This window comes from Semicossyphus pulcher, unplaced genomic scaffold (assembly GCF_022749685.1).
Source record: "Semicossyphus pulcher isolate SPU_LCO1_2020_fin unplaced genomic scaffold, fSemPul1.0.p SCAF_9, whole genome shotgun sequence".
NCBI classification, from domain to species: domain Eukaryota; kingdom Metazoa; phylum Chordata; class Actinopteri; order Labriformes; family Labridae; genus Semicossyphus; species Semicossyphus pulcher.
The window spans coordinates 12,354,096-12,376,418 of record NW_027211770.1 but is presented as its reverse complement, the minus strand read 5'-3'; the positions used below and the strand labels follow the sequence as shown (position 1 = coordinate 12,376,418).

Sequence of the window (22,323 nt, the reverse complement as noted above, 5' to 3'; positions counted from 1 at the left end):
TGCCTGCTTTCAATGTTGTCAGGTGTGCAATATATTTAAAACACAAGACGTCAAATCATCATTGTAAACTAAACTTTGACTTTTCAGTCTCAACAGGACGGTTACTCTCCCCCTACAGGCCCGGCTACGTAGTACGTAGTCGCGCATTTTTACCAGTAAAGTTAACGCCCCCTTATGTCATAATGCACTGCCTGAAGAAAATACGAATGCACGCTAACATTATGTTTCGGCGACCAAAAATAAATAAAAACATATCTACAATACAGCTGTACTCATATTAAATTGAAAATAAAGCAGAATTTTAATGTGCTTATAGCGTTAAAAGAACATTCTAATTTAATGCTAACCGGCAGTTCTCCACGCGCCCTCTTTGGGGTCCTTGTTTGGGTCCTTGGTCAACGTGGGAGACGCGAAAATGTGAAGTTGTTTTGAACCTGTCTGGAATTTTTGTCAACGAGACTTGGAAATCTAATTATGTTTTCAGTTTAAACTAAGGACTGTAAGAATTTCTGAATCTGTCTTACCATGATGCCAGGGGACAGTCAGTCCAAAATGGTGGCAATCGCCGCGGACGCGACGGTTGGAAGCTGTCAAAATTGCTCTGTTTTGCACCAGGTCAGTTCATGTTTCTGTCACGGCAGAGTCGTTAAAAGTAGTTTTTTTTAATGTTTGTAGACTCAACATAAATATTGATCCGATGGTTAATACACAACTCGTGTTTTTATTCTATCAGCTTAAGTGAAAATGTTTCTAATTGTAAATTTTATTTTCCCTGTTTGTTTTTGTTTTGTTTCGTCCCTGTATCAGAGCCTGAATGAATATCTGTCGTCATTCCTGGCACTAAAACAGAAGATAACGGTTTCAGAGTGAGTATTAACGTCTGATTAGTTACCATGGTGACACGTCTCACAGTAAAGTGATAACAGTTAACTAGCCGTGGCTTTAAGTTGGATTTCGGTTTTGAAGGAAAAACACATTTCACTTCAGGTTTTTCGGATTCCAGGGAATGTATCAGGTGTAAGGTGACACATTTTGATTATAATAATTTATTAAATATATGAATTATTTTATTCCTTCTAATGTTGCTTAACGTGTATGTTGTGTGAGGGACTTAGACCTAAATAAATGTTTGTTGAGTCACTATCTATCGCCTAATGAGGTAACACAACAGTGATTGAGCTTATGGCCCACTGAGGAAAGCCTTTGCATTGGCTGTGTTGCAGACTGGGTGTCCACAAGTGGCGCCCAGTAAGTGACGGATTTTCCATCACCCAGCAGTGGTTGGTGTGCCAGAGAGGGTAGGCGGAGCTAAGCGGCTGTTGTTCCGGTCTCTGCAAGTGTTGCGAGTAAACAGTAATCTACTATGGCTGAACAAACAAAGAAAAGATTGATGACTACAGATACAACTTCAAAAATGAGTGAAAATCTAAAGAAAAAGAAACAAATTGGACGCTCAGATGAAGGCAAACAGTCTGAAAATGAAAGCAACCGCCATCAAGAAAAATAAAGAGTTACAACTGGATCCAACCATGGATGTCTGGTTATCTGGGATGTATGCTCCCACAATTGCCTTTAATCGCCATAAGATGCTGCCAAATAGAACAAAGCTGAGAACTTCGAGATTATAATTTAAAGTTCAGTCACGCAAGTCAAAACGACGACTCATGTGTGTGTGATAATTAAAACAAAAAGTATGTCCATATTGCACTCCAGGAAGGTACCAACATTGTGGTTGCCTTTGGCGTGTCGCTAGTTGTTGATTTTCTTGACGGCCCCGAAAGTTGTGGTAAAGTTTTGTTTTACCCTCAATGCTTGGGCTTGGCTCAATTTCATGGTTAGACTCAATTTCATGACATCAATGGATTTGAGCTCTGATTATTGTTTGTTCTGATTTATTAAAAATATCTTAAAGCATATGCTTAACAAAGAGATTGACTTTGGCGATGATAAAAGATAAAAGACTCCTCAGTGACAGGTTAGTCAAAGAATTTCTTTAATCATCTGAGCATCTTTCTGCTGAACATAGAGACTGCAACCGAGGGACGAATATATATTTGATAATTCGGTATCAACCAACAATACCAGTGCAAAGACACATGTAGGGACATAATTGCTTTATGGGGAATATATGCAAACAGGCGTTATGCTATTTTGTGTTGCATACGTTTAATTTTAACATAATCATTTTTATTTATGTCTACTGCAGTGACACAATCAGGCTTCAACAGCAGCTGGAAGAGCTGAAGATCAAATTGGTTACTCTGGAGAAAAAGACAGCAGATTATGAATCAGTGCAAGCTGAACTTGAAGAAAAGAAGGTATGCCCTTTAACATTTCTCCTTTATGTTTTAGTGTTTTCTGCTATTATGCTTACTGTATATTCGCTCTGTCTTTATTTTTTTATAGGGTGCTCTAAAGGCCTATGGCGAGATGTCTGAAAAGATGGAAAAACTGAAGCAGGAAAACAGCAAGACAGTGACAGAGTAAGGAATCATTATTAATCATATTATAATGGTATCATGGTTGGGTTAAAATGTTAACTAGACCTATTCATATCACTCAGGAATAAGAAGCTTGAAGACCAGCTGAAGGATGTGAAAGGTACCTTGCATTCACATGGCCGCATTTTAAACAGTGAAAAGTGATACAATTTGTACTTTGTTAAATGTACTTCTGATTTTAAGTAAAGTCTCTTTCAAACTCTCAGATCTGATGGAAACACAGTCACTTGAGAATGCACAGCTGAAGAGGGAAAAGGCTGTTGTAGAAAATGATTTGCTTGAAGCACAGGTAATGAAAAAAATTGCTCTCCAAATACACCTCAGTCTTTTGAACTTGCTGCAATTTTATTACTTACAGTGAATGGACCATTGCTATAAAGGGAACATATCTGATATCATTTTTATTTTCACCTCGACAGACATCTTTGATGAAATCTCAGGCAAAAGGAGATCAAGTTGAAAAATTGATGGAGGAAAATGCCATGACAACGAGCATGTAAGAACTTTAAACTTGCTCTATAGAAGTGGTGTCTTAAATTGGACATCAATGGGTGTTGTGTATTGCTCTCTCTTGTGTGTATCTGTTTGTGTTACCATGACACCCACATTAACGTTTTGCAACATTATTTGTGGTTTGTTTTTTATCTTGTTTTGTTTATGAGAAAATCATTTAAACCATTTTATGTTGTTTTCTCATCAACAGAAAGGAAAACCTCGAAAACAAAGTGACACTCCTTGACGGTTTGTATTTAAAACTGTATTTCACATAATATACATTTTCTTCAATCTGTTTACATATGGAAATACATGTCTGGTGGTTTTAGTTAGAAACACTGTGTATTTGTTCTCATTTCAGATAAAATTTGCAAACAAAATCATCAAATATCCAAACTGACCAAAGAGAAGATCCTGCTGGAGAGAAATATTGATGACCTCCAGGTGCAGTTATGACCTTTACATGCAACAAATTGGTGGAAAATATTGAAATACTGTTTATTTGACCCTTCTTTGTGTATAATTTTGATTCATTTACAGGCGAGACTGGTGAAACTTGAAAGAGAGAGGAACAAAGGTAAATAAATAACAGCTTTATTTTGAAAAAACAGCGTTACAATGAATGCTTATTTAGCTGTGGAAAGATGCTGTGTTTAGGTAAATAAGAAGAATAGCTAAAATTACCCAACTTAATATGTATTTGAACTTGGTTTCACAGTATTTTTCAGACTTGAAAACAAACATTATCTGAAAGTTATATTGTCATATTTCTTGACAGATTATAGGAGCACATCAACTCAAGCAAGTGTACCGGAGGAGCATAAAGTTGACAAAGGTATGCAGTTGTCTTTGTTTTTTTATCTTTTCACATGTATTCATCCTGAGAGCAGATTATTTTAGTTTTGTTTTGCAGCATTTGATTATTTGTCTGTTTTTCAGAAAAGTTCCGGATGCTGCTCGAGAATTTATGGGCCTGTGTAGAACCTCAGCAGCAGCACACTGCAGACCTGTTGCACTTACCTGGTGAGGCATCATTAAACAGTCTTGTTTATGTGTTAGGTTCCTCATTTTTTAGCAATGCCAGTGACTTCTGTTTTTTCAGGTTTATTTGTATTTCTTTTACCCTCCTACATGCATGCAATCAGCTGTGTTATTGTTCTAATTTCAGAGTCCAGTTCCAAGCAAGTTCTGCCCTCCTCTCCACCCAAAAGACTGTCTGCTTCTCACAAGATCAGTGAAAGCCACAGTTGCCCCATGCAGACAAAAGCCACGTCTACACAGATTAAACTCTCTCCTAATTGGCAGAAAGCCGTCACACAACAAGCATGTCTGCGGTCAAAACGTGCCAAGAAGAAAACGGACACGCCCAAAAAGAGGAAGCGTTTGTCAGAGGAACTGAAAACTGAAGAATCGTCTACTGACCTGGGCAACTTCAAAGCATCTGTTGAGGAGATATTGGCTTTGTTCAAACCAATACTTCCCTGCATATCACCACTGCCAGATTTGGTAAGAATTCAATCATTTTAAATGCAAATGCTTTTTTAAATCACTGACTTATGAGCATCTTCACCTGTTTATGATGCTAAAATGCTTTGTTGCAATCTCTTCATCCTTGTTTCCGTTCTCTCAGGCCACAGAGATGGAAACTATGGCGACAGAAGCTGGAGAAAAGGAAAACCACCCCAAACACTCTGATGACTCTGTTCCTCTTCAACGAGAGACGCCTGCACTCATCACATCATCAGCGTCCGGCCACTGTGCAAAATCTTCTGCTGTACAAATGGAGGAGATGGTGGACTTGCCGGTCGTCATGACACAGGAAGCAGAACCCATCTCCAATGAGAATTACTCCAAAGACTCGGAACAAAATGAGCCAAGTGACATTACTGACATGACAGATGAAAGAAGCGCAGATGGTGAAGAAATGCAGCTCGAAAAAGACGTGCAGATTGAGCAGGAGCCAGCAACTGAGCAGTTAGTATCTGCATCAACATCGTCTGCTTCTTCCACGTCAGACATAACAGTTTTATTTGAGGTTGTATCCTTAAATACTGAAAGTCAAACGCCATCCTGCAGTGAAAATCCTGAGAGCAGTGGTGCCAATAGCATCTCTGAAATCGGAAACGCAAAGGAAGATCCATCAGAGACTCTTGCAAAGATGGAGGTTGATGAAACTGGTGCCAATACAGTCACTCCAAGTCAAGAGTCACCTAGAAGAAGTGATACAACTGTAATCTCTGAGAAAGCAGGAGATCTACAGCAGGATACTTCTACCATTGCTTCCTCAACATTCATTGACTCTGAGAGAAGAACAGAGGTTATAAACACAGGAGAGGGTTCAGAAATGGGAGAAGATCATCAGGACTCTTGTGGTTTGGGAGAGGGCAGTGAAGATGCCACAGTCTTAAAGCCCAATGAGAAAGAACAGTGTCTCGCCCAGGATACAGACGTTGATAAGCCTTCTTTGTCAAAGACCTCTGATGGCGTATGCAGCGTCTCAGATATAAATGTTGAAGAGAGGCTTGAAGATGATGCACCCGTCAAACTTCCACAGGAGGAAGCTGAGAATGAAGCACAAGAAAGGAAGGAGGAAGGAGTGGATGTAACCGCTTCTCCCTCTGAATCAAATGGTGATAATAGACCTAAGTCTCCATGTAAGTCTTCACTGCTGAGGACTGAAAATGACGAACCCCATCCGGTTCAGGAATCCTGTCAAGCTAATGTCGAAACTGCCTCCGGAAAGGATGATAACATAAAGACGTTAAAAAGTGAAATACAAGCAGATCATGCACCTTCCCTTTCTGATTCCCAAGATTCAAAGACTCTTAACTGTGAGTCTTTGAAAGAAAGTCCACATTCTCTCTGCAGGTCGTTGAGTCCTTCATGCCTGTTTCCAACTGTCAAATTGCACACATTGGAAACCCACCCAAACCCAGAACAATTGGAAGAAGGTGTTAGCATTGAACACACTTCAACAAACAAGAAAACTCCACAGCCTGTGCCCAACTCAGAGAAAGACTGTGTAATTATAAACACTAATGCCAAAGACTTGCCCGAGGACAGTATTAATGCAAGTAGCCATAGAGTGAGCAGATGTAAAGTAAGCACTGTTAAACTTACTACCTCATTAAAGCAAAGTGCTGCTGCCAAAAAAGGTTGTTTGGAATCAGAGGAAGAGCCCCGTGCAGAAGCAGTTTCCACTGCAGCCAAACCACCAGAATTTTTAGGCCAAGTTCTCTCTGAAATGGGGCCTCCGCTTCCTCCCGTCCTAACCCCTCTAAACACATCTCCGAAGGCGGGAAAATCAATCAATCCAAGGCAGGCAATTGGGAAACTCTTATTTCCATCGCCCATGGAGAGATTGGCTTCACCTACCACTCCTGTCCAGGCTCATTTGAGCCCTTACAGCCAGCAGAGTTCCTCGTCTCTAAACAGTCCGATCCGTACAAATGGAGTCCCCTCGTCACCCCTTCAGTTCGGCTCTGCCACTCCGAAACATGCAGTTCCGGTCCCAGGTCGCCTGCCCAGAACAGCAATGAACTCATCCTCACCGTCTTCCTCCAGTCCGTCTCAGGAAAACTCCATGAGGATCCTCGACACCATGTACCCAGAGCTCTCTGCCCACGCTCGCACTCTGAGCATCCTCAGAGGGAATGTCGGCCTCGGTATGTGTTCATCAGAGAGTGGAACGTCACCTTCAACCACCGTCGGTCAGATGTCTGGCTTTAAAACCATTAACTCCACTTCTACGGCCTTCACCAAGACTGAGACAAGAGGAGAAAAACGACAGGCCAATGATTTGCCTCAACCTAAAAATAGGAAATGTCTCAGGCTGGATAACTGCTCTCCTTCTCTTAGTCGCACGCAGCTGCCTTCCTCCTCCTCAAACAGTGGAGAAGAGACCTCCTCACCCCAGTCTCTGAGGCCCAAACAGCTCCAAAATGAAGTAACCACTCAATCCATGGAAGAAGAACCCACAGAGCAAAATTCTATAGATAGCTATTTAAAGAAAATTGAGAACAAGTGTTTTGATCTGCTGCCTGTGATCCAGAGCCACCTGTATGTTGGTAATTTGCCCAAGAAGCCGGTCTTAAGAGACGAGGAGAAGGAGGTCATCTCTGAGATCTGCAAAAGCAGCTCGGTGAGTAAGCTTGTTTTTTGGGTGCTTATGTTTTCAGCTGCTGACTGAATTCTGTCCCAGTTATCACTTTGCACTGCATTTTCACTAAACTTTGGATTGAGGGAAACATTCTAACCTTAAGTTGGCTTTCTGGTACCCACCTTAATTTCCTCTGCATCATAAATTCAAATGTTAGGGGTGACAAAAGCCCCATCTATCCATTTTAAATTATGATTGTGAGGACCGTTTTGTATTCACAAGCAGTCATAATTGAAATAAGGAGATGCAATATCTAAACCTGCTTACATTGGATTGCTATAATATTTTAAGCCGAATAGAGTATTTCTCATTTAGAGAGTTGGCTGTTTTTTGCAACACTGAATACTCCCCTTATTTTTTGCGTATGGTTTCTTAAGCCGCTTTCCCACTGGTCAAAAAACACCTGGCCTTTATTGTTTAATGGGAAAGGCTACAATCGGCATTCAGACCCGGGTCAAATGACTCTGCAGTAGACTTGGGTAATTATCGCCTCAGCTCCGATCGGCATTGATGGGAACACAAAACCCGGGTCGACACGCTAATCTCCTACCCCTTTCCGGCGCGATGCTATGCTCCATCGGTAACTTCTGCGACTCCTTGTCATCTCAGCTACAAATTCAACCTGTCTCCGTCAACATCGTTCCAAATTTGTCGTCACCGAGTTTTATACACAGACTGAATGAGTAATAGATACAATAAAGACCTAACCACCGTAACATCTTCACTTTACTACTAACCCTGTCTCCGCCGCTGTCGATGACACAGCAAAAAAAGGGACCGGAAATTACCGGAGACCGGAGTTACAACCGGAGTCAGCCATGGACGTCACACATGCGACACGATCTAGATATCTGGGAAGTGTGCTCCCGCTATTACCGTTTATAGCCATAGGTGCCGCCAAAGACAAAAAACAGATCTTCGAGATTACAACTTTAAAGAAAAAAGATTAATTCGTCAGTAGGCAAAGTCTACGAATGAAGGAAGTAAACATAACAACAATGGTTCAAATAAAGCAAGCAGGTGGTTTTGTGTAGCCTCTTAAAAATAGATGTCTACAACAAATGTCAGTCAATTGTACATAAGATGAAGTATGATGGGGTTTTTTTATTCTGTTCATGTGAAAAGAACTTATATAAATGTTTTTCACTCGTCTCTCAGCTTAAGGCAAATGAAATGATTGTGGCCATCCAGAACAAACTGAAAGCAGAGAATAGAGATCTCAGCCCGAACCACATGCAGGCGCTCTGCAGAGTCCACACAGGGATCTGCAGACAGAAGAGGGACTGGGAGAAGGCTCACATCCTGGCCTACAGCATTCTCACAGAAGGTAGGCACACACACTTGATACACCTGCACCTGGTTGGCCTTTGTACTCTTATTGCAAATATACTTCAGTGGTATGTTCATAATATTACCGCAAGCCAATGAATACAATTACTGTCATGTGTTTTGTCAGCTTGTCAACACTTAAGCTCGAATTAGCTTTTTCTTTCTTCACTATTGCAGATTTCCCAGACGCTGCTAAGCTGATTTTGTTCATGGTGACAACATGGCCCACTGTTCTCTCACACAGCAGTTCTCTGTGCCAAGCAATACATGCTGTCACCAAACTGAAAGCACAAGAAAACCTCCTCAGCTGCCTTTCTGCATTCCTTGGTTGGGAGAAGGTGAAGTATTTGTCGAGCTTATATTTGTTGTGTTGCATATATTATTTTACTTTAATTGAGCTTGTTAAACATCTATCCATCATGAGTCCATTTTTTCTTTATATACTGTTTGAATTGGACTCTGTGTAGTTTAGTCAGATCTTTGTCTTTATCACATCATCTCGTCTTTTCCGCCTCCCCCGTGTTTTGACTTTCAAATTAGGTAGATTGAGCCCCCTGAAAGCTAATCTCCCTGTCTCCCTGCAGAGTCCTCCATGTAATATTGACAAACTGATCTCCAGAACACTGTCTGATATCCGGTCAGGGTCGAGCCTGTCTTTCACTAAACACAGTCGGCACGGGGAAGACCTGGGGCCCGAGGCTTGGGAACATGTCTTCACTGTGCACCTCCTTTGTACACACATGAAGTGGAAGTGGACCTATGAAAATGTATTAGGGTATGTTTTTTTGTTTTTGTTCATAAGTGTCTTCTAAATAAAATTAAACATATACACCTCAGTTAAAGAAGAAAACAAATTGTGTAATCTGTTAATATTGCTTTGACAGCAAGGAGTTATGGCCAGTAATGAACACTTGGGTGACACAGCCAAGAGATCAACAAACACCTGTCTCTGATGTGACCGTCGCCACTGTACTCCGACTCATAGGTCAGTTGTTTTATTTATTTACTTGTATAGTAACCATGATAACAAGTGATGTGTAATTGGATGATCATCAGAGGAAAGCTGGTGTCATTTTCTTTTTTGGTTCTTAACAGGGCGCATCAGTCAGCAGGGAATCAGAGAGAGGAATGTTTCCTCTGTGGGAACTGTCGCAAATGTCATCAACACGTTTGGTAGGCATGGACACACTGAAGGTATGAAATATGTAACACTTGAGTGAATACAGAATAACTCAGCTGTTATCTAATCTGAAATTACTTGTCTATGTGTATGCTAGCAGATTCCATTATGTATAACTCAAACTAAATAAACTACAAACTCAATCTAATACACTGATGTGAAAGATCGGCCCAGCTGTATTTATAACCGTTCCAATCTTATTGGCTTCTCTCCCCAAGGTGTGCCATGGGAGGTCCAGTTAGCAGCCATCTACTGCATCTATGACCTGTCTCCTGTCAACGTCAAACAAGCCCTGGATGCTCTGGCAGGATGGAGAGGAGAAACGTCTCGGAGCGTCCCTCCTGCTGTCACTAGCTGCATTAACCAGTTAGCCTCTGTCTGCAGACAGATCAAGAGCTGAGAGAAACAAATACACATGGACGTGATGCAAGTCTGAACCCATTTTAAAGACAGGAGGCTTAAAAATCCCATCATGCACCCATTCAGTCCATTCAACTTGCTCACTGGTGTCCTTTGATAGAGCTGTTTTATCATTAGGGCACATGGACGGTTACATAGAGGTTTTATGTTTTGCCTAACACAGGATGTCTGGCGATTCAGTGAAATGTATCCTCAAAAACATTTTTTATGTGCACTTCTACTTTAATATTACTATGTCCTTTAAATGTACTCTGATTTGTAGCAAATGTTTCTTCAACTTTTAATGTTAGAGAAATGTAAATTTGGTTTTCTAAAATTCTTAACTGTCCACACCCTGTAATAAATATACTGACATAACTCCATGCCTTTTTGCTATACTCAGGTAACGCTCACAAATATTGTAAAGCATGTACTTGTGAGTTCTGGTTTAACTGTGGCGCTTTTGTAAATGTTTTTTTTTTAAAAGACTTTGTGAATATTAGGTAATTAAAAATAAGATTACCACATGTACAAAATGTGTTGTACAGTTTAAAGTTTCAGAGCATATTTAATATTTCAAATTAAAATTTGTACAAATGGAATCAAATGTGTGTATTAATGCATTCTCTACTCACCTGCCGTAATGCAATATATTTTAAAGCCATGCCCTTAGTGGTGGAAGATTTCATACATCGATCGTCTATGCATCTTTAAGCCATGTGGGGATAAATTATTTTAATTTTGGGAGGGGGGGGGGGGTCAGCAGTTTGTGCATTTGGCTGTTTATGAACATATTTTACATTTACCACAACATCAACGGTCCAAAACATAATCCGTGGCGGTCATTGCGTTGATCCAGCCAAATTACTACAACAATCACGTTTTGTAATGCCCGGTTTGATCTGTGTAAAGTATTGAAACGCATAACAGCTACCATTTCCGAGATCGGCCTTCAAAATAAAAGGCCACGCTACACTTGAAACATTGTTTCTTCCCGATAAAAACCAAGAATATATTTCTTTCAAGATTATAATATTTACGTTTTAAATTTGACAAAGAAGGAATTATGGTGACTAAGTGTGGCCAAGATATTAAAGTACATTTTGGGACACATTTTAGGAGTTTGAAAAAAAAAATCCTTTATCTGGGGGAATTGCACCTCATTTTGTCAACCCATGTCATCACTGAAGTAAATAAATTATTGTTATTCTTATCCTAATATATTGCCGAAGAGAATGGCTTCAATTAAAAAAAAGACATTTGTATTTAATTATACATTATTGAATCCAAAATTACTTATTGTTATAGTTTAATATCCTTATCATTAGTAATAAGAATATGTTTGTAAATGTGATGGTAGTACAGACCATAAGATGGCAACATATTTAACAAATGTACATAAACACATTGTACAAACAGTGAGCAAGTTGTAAGGAAGTAAATAAAACATATTTTTTGAATAATCCGAGTCATTCAATATACTTAAAGGGGCAAAAAAAAAAAAGAAATAGTTCAACTTCCGGTTTGTGTGGCCTGTTTGCGGAAGACTTGACGCATCTCTCGGTCCTGAGGGGTGTGTTCAAAGATTTAAATCCCTCAGACATGCGCAGATGCTGATCCGTGCTGTTGGGTGCGCCATATTGGCTGGCTTACATGGGGAGTGGAGTTGGGCAAGCCGCTTGAAAAACCAAACCAGTTTCCAGGCATGAAGTGCTTCGATGATATCGAGTAATTGAACGCGGTAGGATTCAGTTGTGTCCTGCATTGCAAAGTGTTTAAATTGCCAAATTGCACGCCATTTTCCCGTGAAGAGGTCCTCAGTGAACTCGGCTCTCATGGATCCCAGGACCGCTTGGATCCAGCCGGAGCAGAAGGGACCTGCCAATTCCCTGTGGATGCACATTTGGGAAACCTCTCAGGGATTTGGAGCAAATTCGGGCATCGACAACCACCTTCACCACCAACACAACTTTGCAGCGCACAATGCCAACTCCGCGGACACACACGGCGACTACTGCAGAAACGTAGCGCCGCCGCCGGGAGGTGTGTTTGGAAAACTAGCGAAGCGAGACGGCGGCGGAGAGAGGGGAAGTGTCCGGAGGAAGGGCTCGTTGTCGCCGTCCTCCTCCTCCCTGGACTCGGAGGCCGAGAGCTCGTCGCCCTCCGGCTCCTCTCTGCACATCGACAATTTGAACGTCGCAGAAGAGGCCCACCGGTTTTTTCACTACGGCGAGCACGAGTTGAACGAGAACAATCTCAGGCGGCAACATCCCCCTCCGCCTTTTCACACTGTTCAGCAACACTGTCGCAGCATGCAACAACCCTTCGGCCACACCCCCAGTGGGATGAAAAATCAGCACGGGAACAAGCACCACCACCATCAGTCACATTCATCCGGCCGCAGGAGGCATCTGAACAGAGCCAACACTTTCCACGGCATCAACCCGCTGCTGTCCTTCCCCTGCAATGGACACTTTGTAGACTCTACCTGTAGCCTGTGGAAGACCAGGCGCTACAGCCCGGGCATCAACGGGTGAGGGCATATGGAGAGATTTAATTGTTTTATCCCATTAAGGTATCTCAAAGTGTGGTCTGAGCATTTGAAAGAAATTCCCCCAGGTCCCCATAAAAAGTACATTGTGTTCACACTCATGACTTAACTATAATGCTCAATATCAATGAAATATTCTAAATTATGTACTGTTTCCTAGATATGATGTGCAAAGAAAGTTTCTGCGACCACTAAATTATTTGGCACTCAGACCCATATAGTAGCTTTTTACTCATACCTTGTCCTGCAGAATAGTCAAGTAGGCCCAGTCCCAACACATCTGATTTGCATCCAGGAATCCATCCTGTGTATTTGTCCATGATACAAGCTGTCCTGTTTCCCTTGTTTCCTTACAGTCTCCATGAAGAAATCGTGGACTTTTTCAACTTCATGTCACCACGACCAGAGGAGGAGGCCATGAGAAGAGACGTTGTGAACAGAATAGAAAGTGTCATCAAGGACTTGTGGCCCACAGCAAGGGTAAGTGTGCAGAGGCCTGGAGAGGTATCTCAAGCTGTTTGTGGGAACAGTCCTCCACTCTGGTCTACACAGTATGTAAGCCTCTAACCTGTCTTGTTGAGTACTTGGAAGTGTCCCACACTGCTTAGGTATTGAGGCCAGGGTATTCTCAGCCCCTCTGCCCTGTTAAATACAGTTTTTAAATATAGTTATTTTTTTCCGTTGAGAATTTACCTCTAGGTTTGGCTTGTGCCAGTCCAACAGTGTTTCATAGGTGTTTTACTCTGAGCAGAAGTGTACAAGACAACACACGTTAGCAGACTTCTACTGCTCTAATACCCCCCAGGACTCATAATGTAACACTTCAAAACACATGTTACAGTGAACTTCTATAACAGGAGTTTTCATGAAGTTTTTAATACAACTTTGTATTTCTTTAATTACCTTTCATTATGAAAGAGCTTTGCAAACTACTCTGCAATGCTGTCTTCTGCTCTTCTGGAAGTTTACTGCACTTCATGCATGTTTTTTTCCAGGCTGTAGGCATTCAGAGGTCTGGTTTACACTGAACATCCAAACATAGTTGACCAAATGTAATCATTATTGTTGTCACTTGAAGTCCCAAAGTAACATTGGTTAATTATTTTCCATTGTATGTTGCCAACAAAATGTTAGACAGTGTGTACTTTGTAAGAAATTGAATTTTTTTTGGTTAACAGGATAAACATTTTGAGTTAATCATGGCCCAGAGAAGTCCCCACGGGGCCCACTGTAAAGTTGATATTTTTTCTTCTCTCCAAAGGCCAATTTGTGTTACTATTCCAAGCTGCGGCAGGGCAACGCTTTAATTTATGTTGCAGGCTCTGCTCCAGGATCAGGCAATAAGGTCATTGTACATTACAGTTGACCTAAAACCACAGTCGGTTAGATATGTCTTATAGCTAGCTACCACAGTTCAATGGTTCATATTTGATGTAGCATCAGGTTTTTCTTCAGAGACTTCAAACTTACATTTGCAGAACTGAACATTAAACAAAGGCATGCAAACTGTGGTAGACCTTCACAATGTGTTTTGAGCATGATCTTAAAATATAATTCATAATTCCTCGATTAATCTGTCTTGAAGCCTTCTGCAGCAATAGTCTTTTCTAGACGTGGAAATTGTACCGTCAAAAAAAACGAAATGTTTCAACTCAGCGGTTGTTGTTGACGAAGTTAATATCTGAAGTCCCACCCCTACTTGGTTTTGATTGGTCGGTGAGGGAGAAGTGACATTGACGAGATTGGTGGTGTTCCAAAATTTTCAACTGAGAGCGCAGCAACAAAAAACAGCTAATGCCGAGGGTGTTTTTGCGCTGAGGACGCCGAGTGCTGAAAACGCTGAACTGCGTTGGTTTTGTATTGAAAATAGGCTCAAAAAACGGCGTTAGTGGACCCGGCACCCAATGCTTAGTTAAGGTTAGGGTTACACCTGTTCAGGCTATTTGCACATTGCTAGCAAGAATGTTTTGCCACTAATACTGCCCTTATATTCATTATTAGAGTGGACTTTAAGACTTATGTTAATAGAATGACTGTTACCTATATTATTTTATAAGTTGAGTGTATCTGTACAGGTGAAAGGTTTGTTTAACATTGAATTTCCACAAGAGCGGTAGCATGAAAGGACAGCTGAATACTCCAATCCTAGCGACCTCAATTCCCTCTTTGCTGTGTGAAAGTAGGACACGCACACCAGCCAGGAAACCTGAGGTGGCATTTGACCAAGTTTGATTCTACTATCATTATGTTTTCGAGCAAGAATGGGTTAAAGGAATAAAATGAATTCAGTAGTTACACTGTGTGTGTTGGCAGTTGTGACAGAGTTTACAACACTTAGTTAAATCACCGAGTTAAATCAGGCTTGTATTGATTTGTCTCTCTTTTCTCTGCAGGTGGAGATATTTGGCAGCTTCAGCACAGGACTTTATCTTCCAACAAGGTAAAATTTGTGTCTTCCTTGTGCAGTCTGACCTTTACATGGGCCTCTTTTGAAATGTCTCATTAGCATACAATTTTAAGTTACCAAGAGCACTATTTTTTTTTTAGCTCATGTTCATTTTTGTCAGGGAGCATCTGTACTATAATATCATGCAGTTTTTAGTGAAGCTGTTCAGTACCGAATTGCAACTTACTTTGAACTGTCTGCCATGAGCTGTCTTGGTGTTTGTCTATACACTATGTTTCTTAAGGCTGTGTTTTTGTGAGGATCTGATCATCGCTTTAATGAGGATTTTGTGACGGGATCATCCCTATGCAGTGTGTGTACAAGGAATAATTGTGAAATGGACTTAGACTTTATTTGTTTGCTCTCAGTGACATTGACCTGGTGGTGTTTGGAAAGTGGGACCATCCCCCACTGCAGGAACTGGAACAAGCCCTGAAGAAACACAATGTGTCCGGCCCCTATCCCATCAAGGTCCTCGACAAAGCTACAGTGAGTTGCAAGAGGCTGATAATGGCTTTTTTACTTTGGTGACTCACACTGTTTGATTCATAATAAATGATGAACACAACCTCTTTCATAGTATCAGTTGTGAACCAGAGATGTTGACTCTCTGACCTGTCCTCAGGTGCCAATCATCAAGCTAACAGACCAGGAAACGGAGGTGAAAGTGGACATCAGCTTCAATGTAGAGACTGCTGTTAAAGCAGCACAGTTCATCAAAAGCTATCTAAAGGTGAGCTTTTAAACTTGACATTTTTACCCAAAAATGATCTTTTTTTTTTTATCGTTACTCATGCTTTTATTTTTTCCTGTCTTGTAGAAGTACACAGTTCTGCCTCCTCTGATCTTCGTCTTGAAGCAGTTCCTCCTGCAGAGGGATCTGAATGAAGTCTTCACTGGAGGCATCAGCTCTTACAGCCTCATACTGATGGCAATCAGCTTTCTGCAGGTACGCATGCTTATCCATGCTGTGTGTATAATAATAAATGCTTTCATGTTTATTCAAGACACAATTTTATCATCTATTTCGGCATTCAGATACACTTTTGCCTCATTTTGTTGCATCTCAAGAAATTACACAGTATAAGTTTGTTTGTATGATCAGCTGTGTCTGAGTTAATTACAGCTGATTGGGATAACCCACTGGAGGATCCACCTAAGTTAAAGTCGAGCTGAAACGCGATTTCGAGAGTATCTAGCTTCCGTATCGTGACGTATTTCCGAGTGAAACAGGACGTGCAGGCGGGACATATCATTGGAGGGATTTGATTTGATCTTTGATAAGTGGGCGTAGACAGACGTTCTCCACAGCGCAGTAGCTAGCTAACTGACCGAGCGTTGTTGGTGCTCTGCGGCTAAATGTTGCAGATTGATTGGTTGAAATTGTTTGGTTCTAGCGTACGTAAGCACACGGCATATTTTTGTTTTACAGGAAGAAAAAAATTATCGGATTTTGATATAAGAATACGAAGAAATGGATTTTCTGGATTTTTTTTGGCCTATATTGTCAAATAGATGCACAATTTTACCGAGGATGTGATCTAAAAGGATTAAAATGACATTTTTCATTTCACCTCGACTTTAAAGGAGCAATTCTCCCCTGGAAAAAGCCACCGTCAGTCAAAGCTGGTGTTCTCTGTAATCAATAGAAGCAATAATATGTTAGGGTTAAATTGGTGCCATAGCTGTGGAGAAAATTATTTATAATACGACGAGAATATACCAGTCCGTCTAAAAAATCGACATTTCAAACCTGACGATTTTGAACGAGACATGACATCGGAGGCGGGCGTCCTAGATTGACGAAGTATAGTTTAGCAAGCTCCCTGGCCTCCGCCAGATGCCGCGTTTTACATAGTCCAGTGGAGGTTTTCCAGGGACCATTGGAGAAGCGGATAGCGTCCTCCAAAGGCACGGAGCTAAATTGCATTTTTTTCCTACCATAATGGCATTAGCTCCCCATGATAGCATGATAGGACTGAGGCTAAAAATAGGTGAAGTGGCCCTTTTTAAAGAAGTCTGTCAGTTCAGTAGCTGAGTGTTCACATGCCTTTTGGATTTAAAAAAAAAAGTCTGCTAGAAGCACTTCAAAAAATTAATGTTTCTTATTTTTGGTGAGCTATACTTTTAAGGTTTTTCATCCGCATCATGTTTTGTGTGTTTTGTCAAGTTACACTATGTACTTGCAAAAAAAAACAACCTACAAGTTAAATATTTACTTTTTGTCCTATTCCTCAAGAAACTGATTTAAAGTTGCCTGTATTGGATAACAAACTCTGACACAGTGTAGGTAATGAGTTCTTCTTGTCCTGTTGATCCCAGTTACACCCTCGGATCGACACACGGCGCACCAACATCAACCTTGGCATCCTGCTCATCGAGTTCTTTGAGCTGTACGGTCGCGATTTCAACTACATTAAGACCGGCATCAGGGTGAAGAATGGAGGCGCTTACCTGTCCAAGGAGGAAATGCTCAAAGCCATGGGAAGTGGAAACAGGCCATCCATGCTTTGCATAGAGGATCCAATACAACCAGGTCAGATTTTAACTGGATTTATGGATGAATGGAGAGCGACAGTATCGCATAACCCTTCCTTAAAGAGGGTATGGATGTTAGCTCAAGGTAGTTGTAGTAAACCTCTGTGATACAAAGAGGTACATTTTATATACAACTTTTCCAGCTTATTTCCTCGGTCTAACTTCCTTACTTCCTTCCTTTTTAATTGCATTGTCCTGCGTTTGGCTGCTGCTCGTTTGCTTTAGATTTGACTGACAAATTCTGCCCTAGAATTAGCCGATATCAGGCTTTTACATGCATACATAGCTAGTACTGACACACATTTCCCTGGAGCTCTGTAACGAGGACAGATTTGAATATAAATTGTATTCTACAAGCTGCTCTAGTTGGTAATCTCCATACCATTGTCATGTTGTGATCTCCACAGGTAACGACGTAGGCAGGAGCTCATATGGCGTCCTGCAGGTCAAGCAGGTGTTTGACTTTGCCTACATGGTCCTGAGTCACGGTGTGTCTCCTCTTGCACGCGCTTACCCCAACAAAGAGTATGACAGGTTGGTTTCTTCAATGATTCAATCTGTTTTTTTAATGTTTTTTTCTAAGCGTTTTCTAAGTTTGACTGTACCTCTCTCTGTGTTGCAGTACTTTAGGACGCATCATCAAAGTGAGCCCGGAGGTGCTGGCCTACAGGGACTGGACCATCAAGAAGTGGGGACTCAAGCAGTATGCCAAGCTAGAGAACCATGGTAACTTTGTGGCAACCTGGGCTTTTCATGTGACTTAAGTTGAATGTTTTGATGGATTCCTGATGCTGCCAAACAGTTTTTCTAACAGTATTATTCTGTTTGCTCCTAGATGTAGACACCTGTGAGCAGGACCTCGCCAGGCTGATGCTGGTTTCTGTGGAGGATCAGAGAGACACTTCCTCCCCTCTCAGCGCAGACTCCCCCTCACCCTCTCCAGTCTTCCTCCCCAGCCCTCAACACCACTCGTCATCATCCTCAGCATGCTCGCTTTCCTCCTCCTCGGGGAGTGACATAGTAAGCTACGATGATATTTTGACTGTTTATACATTTAAAAATAGTGAACCAGTAGTTCCCACTTTTGCAGCTCACAGTGTGAAACCATTTCCTATGTGTTGTTTTGCACTTTTTGAATGCCTGATAAGCTTTTCAACAGCTGAATGGTAGACTCATTTCTGAAGGTTTTCTTCATCTGTGCAACGTTGTAAAATTTTGTCTCTTTCCAGGAGTCTGATTCTCCACCAAGCAGTAACACTGCTATCCAACTCCACCCCCTAACTCTGGCCTCAGTCCACTCAGTCATCCAGATGGCTACCGACCTGAGGGCCACACATCCAGCAGGCTTTATCCACACCACACCTCAGGTTGGTTTGATAGCTTTATTTTACAAGTTGCAGAAAAAAAACATGAGCATTCAGTCAAACTAAAAGTTATATAATATACATGTTTCTTGTGGGAAAGGAAGCTATTGCATTTCCCTCTGTGTTCCATTTTTAAATATAGTTAAATTTGAAGGTGAGATCAAAGTCTCAGCTTAACTTTGCCCTCTGTGTTTCATCAATCACAACGCTCCCCCATGCCTGAGTACTCCAGTAATCCATATTCTGCTTTTTCCCCCTTCAGGTTCAGATGTCTCTTCCTGAGAATCTAACCATCCCCTCGCTCTCTAATTGCCAGTTCTACCACGAGAATCCACCTTCCATCAGTGTCGTGCACCGTCACACGGCACAAGCTGCACAAATCTCCCAGCACACTAACTCCTCCAGCCCTCTCCCCAGCCCCCTCCACCAGCTCCACCATCCTCAGGTAGGAGGGCAGCAGAGCCACACTTACACCATGAGATCCAATTCCCACGGCTCGCTCGAGCCGCACAAAGTTGGCTTTAAGCACAACCAAGGTGGCCACCGAGGTCAAAATCACTCTCAAGGTAACTTCAGTCCCCAGCGGCGGTTTGGTCAGCAGGGTCACAATACCGGTCCAGGTTTCAGGAACCAGCAGCAGTACAACCAGAACACCTGGCGGCGCAGGAAGAGGGACGACCTTCCTGCTCTTAACCAGAGCAGATGAAAGACTGACGCTGCGTGACTTTATGCGACTGGCATTGGTTTTTGAGAAGCTGTGAATGGGTGATGATGCACCAAGTTTTTGTCGAAGGCTCTCAAACTCACGCCTTCCTTATCCCACAACTCACAAGTAAATGGAAGTTTCCTCCCAGGGTGTGTGACGATCGTCTCTATAAGCTTTGTGAAAGCAAGTCTCTTCAAAGAGGAGTTGAACAACTGTAACGGTCATCTTCAGTCTGATGGGATTCAGAAGCCCTTCCTCTGAATTCGATGCACACCAGCACAGACTCTGAGTGGACTGAGGAATTACTGATTTCCCAGACAGGCTCTTCTTGTCAGTGTCACTTTACAGCTGCTTAAAGACCCTGTCTCGTTGGCTGAAGAGTACCGATTTTCCATGCAACTTTACCATCTCTGAAAGCAACATCATGTGCCATAGTCCTGAACTGGTTTATCAAACCTGGTTTGCTTGAAGTTTTGTCTCCGATTGGGCCTTTTTTTAGATCAGGTTTTGGGCTCATTTGATCTCTTGAATGCAACTCCTTATCAGCTACGCTCTTGATTCAGAGCTCTTGGACTATCACCTACGAATTGTACTCTGACCTGAAGCGAAGCACTACCTTTCTACCTATGCAGCGCAACGCTGACTTGATGTTCTTGGTGTGACAGCACAAAACGGACCTTGTCTCAAGTGCTTAAACTGTGATGACTTGTTTGAATGTACCAAGTGTTTCTTTTCTGTGTGTTGGTCATTTTCATTTGTTCTCTTGTTTTTGTCACTGAGGGATTTTTTTTTGTTCACATTGGCACTATTATATTTTTTTGTAAACATTTCCACCTTATTTTATGTTTGTTGCGTTTATGTGCAATAATGACTTGCTTTTATTTAATTTATTCCACATTTTTAGTTTTATTTTAGGGGATGTTCCCCAGTATAAGTTTGCTTTTTTAAATTTCTAGACTACATCGATCAGTGCAATAGATGGATTTAAGGGCCTCGAAGGAATGTGTTTATGTGTGTACAGCTTTCCAGCTGAAGGGGGAGCTGTGGTATTGCAGCATGAGAAATGTGCCAAAAATCCCATGATGCCAACATTTTACTCATGTTTAATTTACCATAGCGTTTGTGATCACTTGAAATTTTCGCCAACTGCCTGTCCAAATCTTTCCACCTCTAGTTCTCATTGTAAACATTCCTGTTTCCATAGTTACCAGGATGTAGTTTCTCCTGTCTGGGGAAATGCACCTTCAGCAGGTTTTAGTCCACATCATTTAAATAATAGTTGGTGCTACTTTATTACCAGCAAAGTGCTTGTGTTTTTGCCTTATATCTCCTTTGGATTCTGTTGAAGCAACAGGTTAACTGCCTTCTTAAACGACCAAATTAGCCCTTTTTCCTATACTTATCCAGCTTTCTGTTTCTATAAGCACTGCCGGGTTTACTTGGCTTTTATTTTAACATGCAGCTTCTGGGTGAACGCTCCTGGAGTAAACGATTGTTAACATTTCACACCTTTTTTTTTTGTTTCTTTTTAATTCAGAGGAAGAACTAAAAAGACTTTCATTTCCCTTATTTAAAGAGATAAGACAAGGTGTCAAAGCTAAATAATTCACGCAACAATCCATAACAGAGCTCGACCGTGGAATGTAACAGATTCACTAATATGGGAGTTTTGGCAGAGCCTTTAACAAAACCAAAATGTGGTGAAGTCAGGCCGTCTGCAGTTATTGGAGCACCCTTCATACCAAACTGATGGAACCATCATTCTACTGTAAGTGTTATCCCCTCGTTCTCAGTACGGCTTTTATTAAGCTCTGTGGAGGATAATCGTTGGGTTGTTGCGTCATATTGTCACAAACCAAATCCTCAGCTCATTTGTGTGTCATTAAGGATCGGTTGTAATATGTAAATGACTGACATATAGATGTATACCTTGTTTTTTTTATGTAAGTTTTTCTATTTTTTTAATAAACATTTTAAAACTTCATTTTCCTGTTGAGTCTGTGTCCCTAATGTCCCGAAAAGGAACTCCTTATCTGCTTAAACCAAATGCTAATGATCTAAAGGTTGTTACCTGTGTTTGTTGACACTGTTATCTTTCTGCTGCACTAGAAGGTTGTATTTATAGCCTCTAACATTTGAGATTTACTCTTGCTTCAACTGCTCTGATCTGGTGTAGTTCCTCATCCTCTCTGATGGTGGCACTGGTGTATCGTTGCTCGGCTCTATTCTGTCTAATCCATTACCTTGCAGACTGTCAGCAGGGTGCAAGGAAGTAGAGCAAGACAAGAAGAGTGCTTCAACAAAATCACTCCTCTGAGGGTTTCGATCATCAGAGGGTTTGTGGCTGGAACCAATGTCATTTTATTGCGATTAAACCGAGAGGAAAAGTGTCCCCATGAGACCCCTTTTACCCTTTCTTACATCAAACTAGCTGACTAAGGCTCGAGGAAATTAGATCCTGCCGCCTTGTCGTCATCCAAGTCTTGGATGTGTCATGATTGATGATGAAGTAGTAGTGATACTTTGGCACAGGCTATAGTTTATAATATTATTAAAGGCTGCCTCTTTGTTCCTGAGGGACATATTAAACAGATTAGACGGGCAGGGCTGCATTGATCCCGCATTGAAAATCTGCAGACACAAACACACATGTGA

At 41.4% G+C, this 22,323-nt stretch overlaps 2 protein-coding genes and 1 long non-coding RNA gene across 3 annotated transcripts; all 3 read left to right on the top strand.

The window, feature by feature from the left end:
* The first annotated feature begins 525 nt into the window (after positions 1–525).
* On the top strand, positions 526–10,659 carry ice1 (KIAA0947-like (H. sapiens)). The gene is made up of 14 exons (XM_069655683.1): positions 526–615; positions 808–866; positions 2,207–2,318; positions 2,407–2,483; positions 2,564–2,601; positions 2,708–2,790; positions 4,717–5,598; positions 6,130–7,137; positions 8,314–8,482; positions 8,662–8,822; positions 9,069–9,259; positions 9,369–9,469; positions 9,580–9,678; positions 9,883–10,659. Exons 1-14 carry the CDS (start codon positions 526–528, stop codon positions 10,062–10,064), a joined length of 3,252 nt encoding a protein of 1,083 aa, XP_069511784.1. The 3' UTR covers positions 10,065–10,659.
* LOC138584399 (uncharacterized) lies at positions 3,955–4,716 on the top strand. The gene is made up of 3 exons (XR_011305444.1): positions 3,955–4,019; positions 4,165–4,502; positions 4,627–4,716. It is a non-coding gene; the product is annotated as an uncharacterized lncRNA (long non-coding RNA).
* Positions 10,660–11,816: 1,157 nt separating the features above from the next.
* On the top strand, positions 11,817–21,610 carry LOC138583923 (terminal nucleotidyltransferase 4A-like). The gene is made up of 12 exons (XM_069655989.1): positions 11,817–12,596; positions 12,971–13,094; positions 15,008–15,054; positions 15,429–15,549; positions 15,686–15,793; positions 15,881–16,009; positions 17,383–17,596; positions 18,006–18,132; positions 18,221–18,324; positions 18,434–18,618; positions 18,828–18,965; positions 19,225–21,610. Exons 1-12 carry the CDS (start codon positions 11,899–11,901, stop codon positions 19,666–19,668), a joined length of 2,439 nt encoding a protein of 812 aa, XP_069512090.1. The 5' UTR covers positions 11,817–11,898; the 3' UTR covers positions 19,669–21,610.
* Positions 21,611–22,323: the final 713 nt, after the last annotated feature.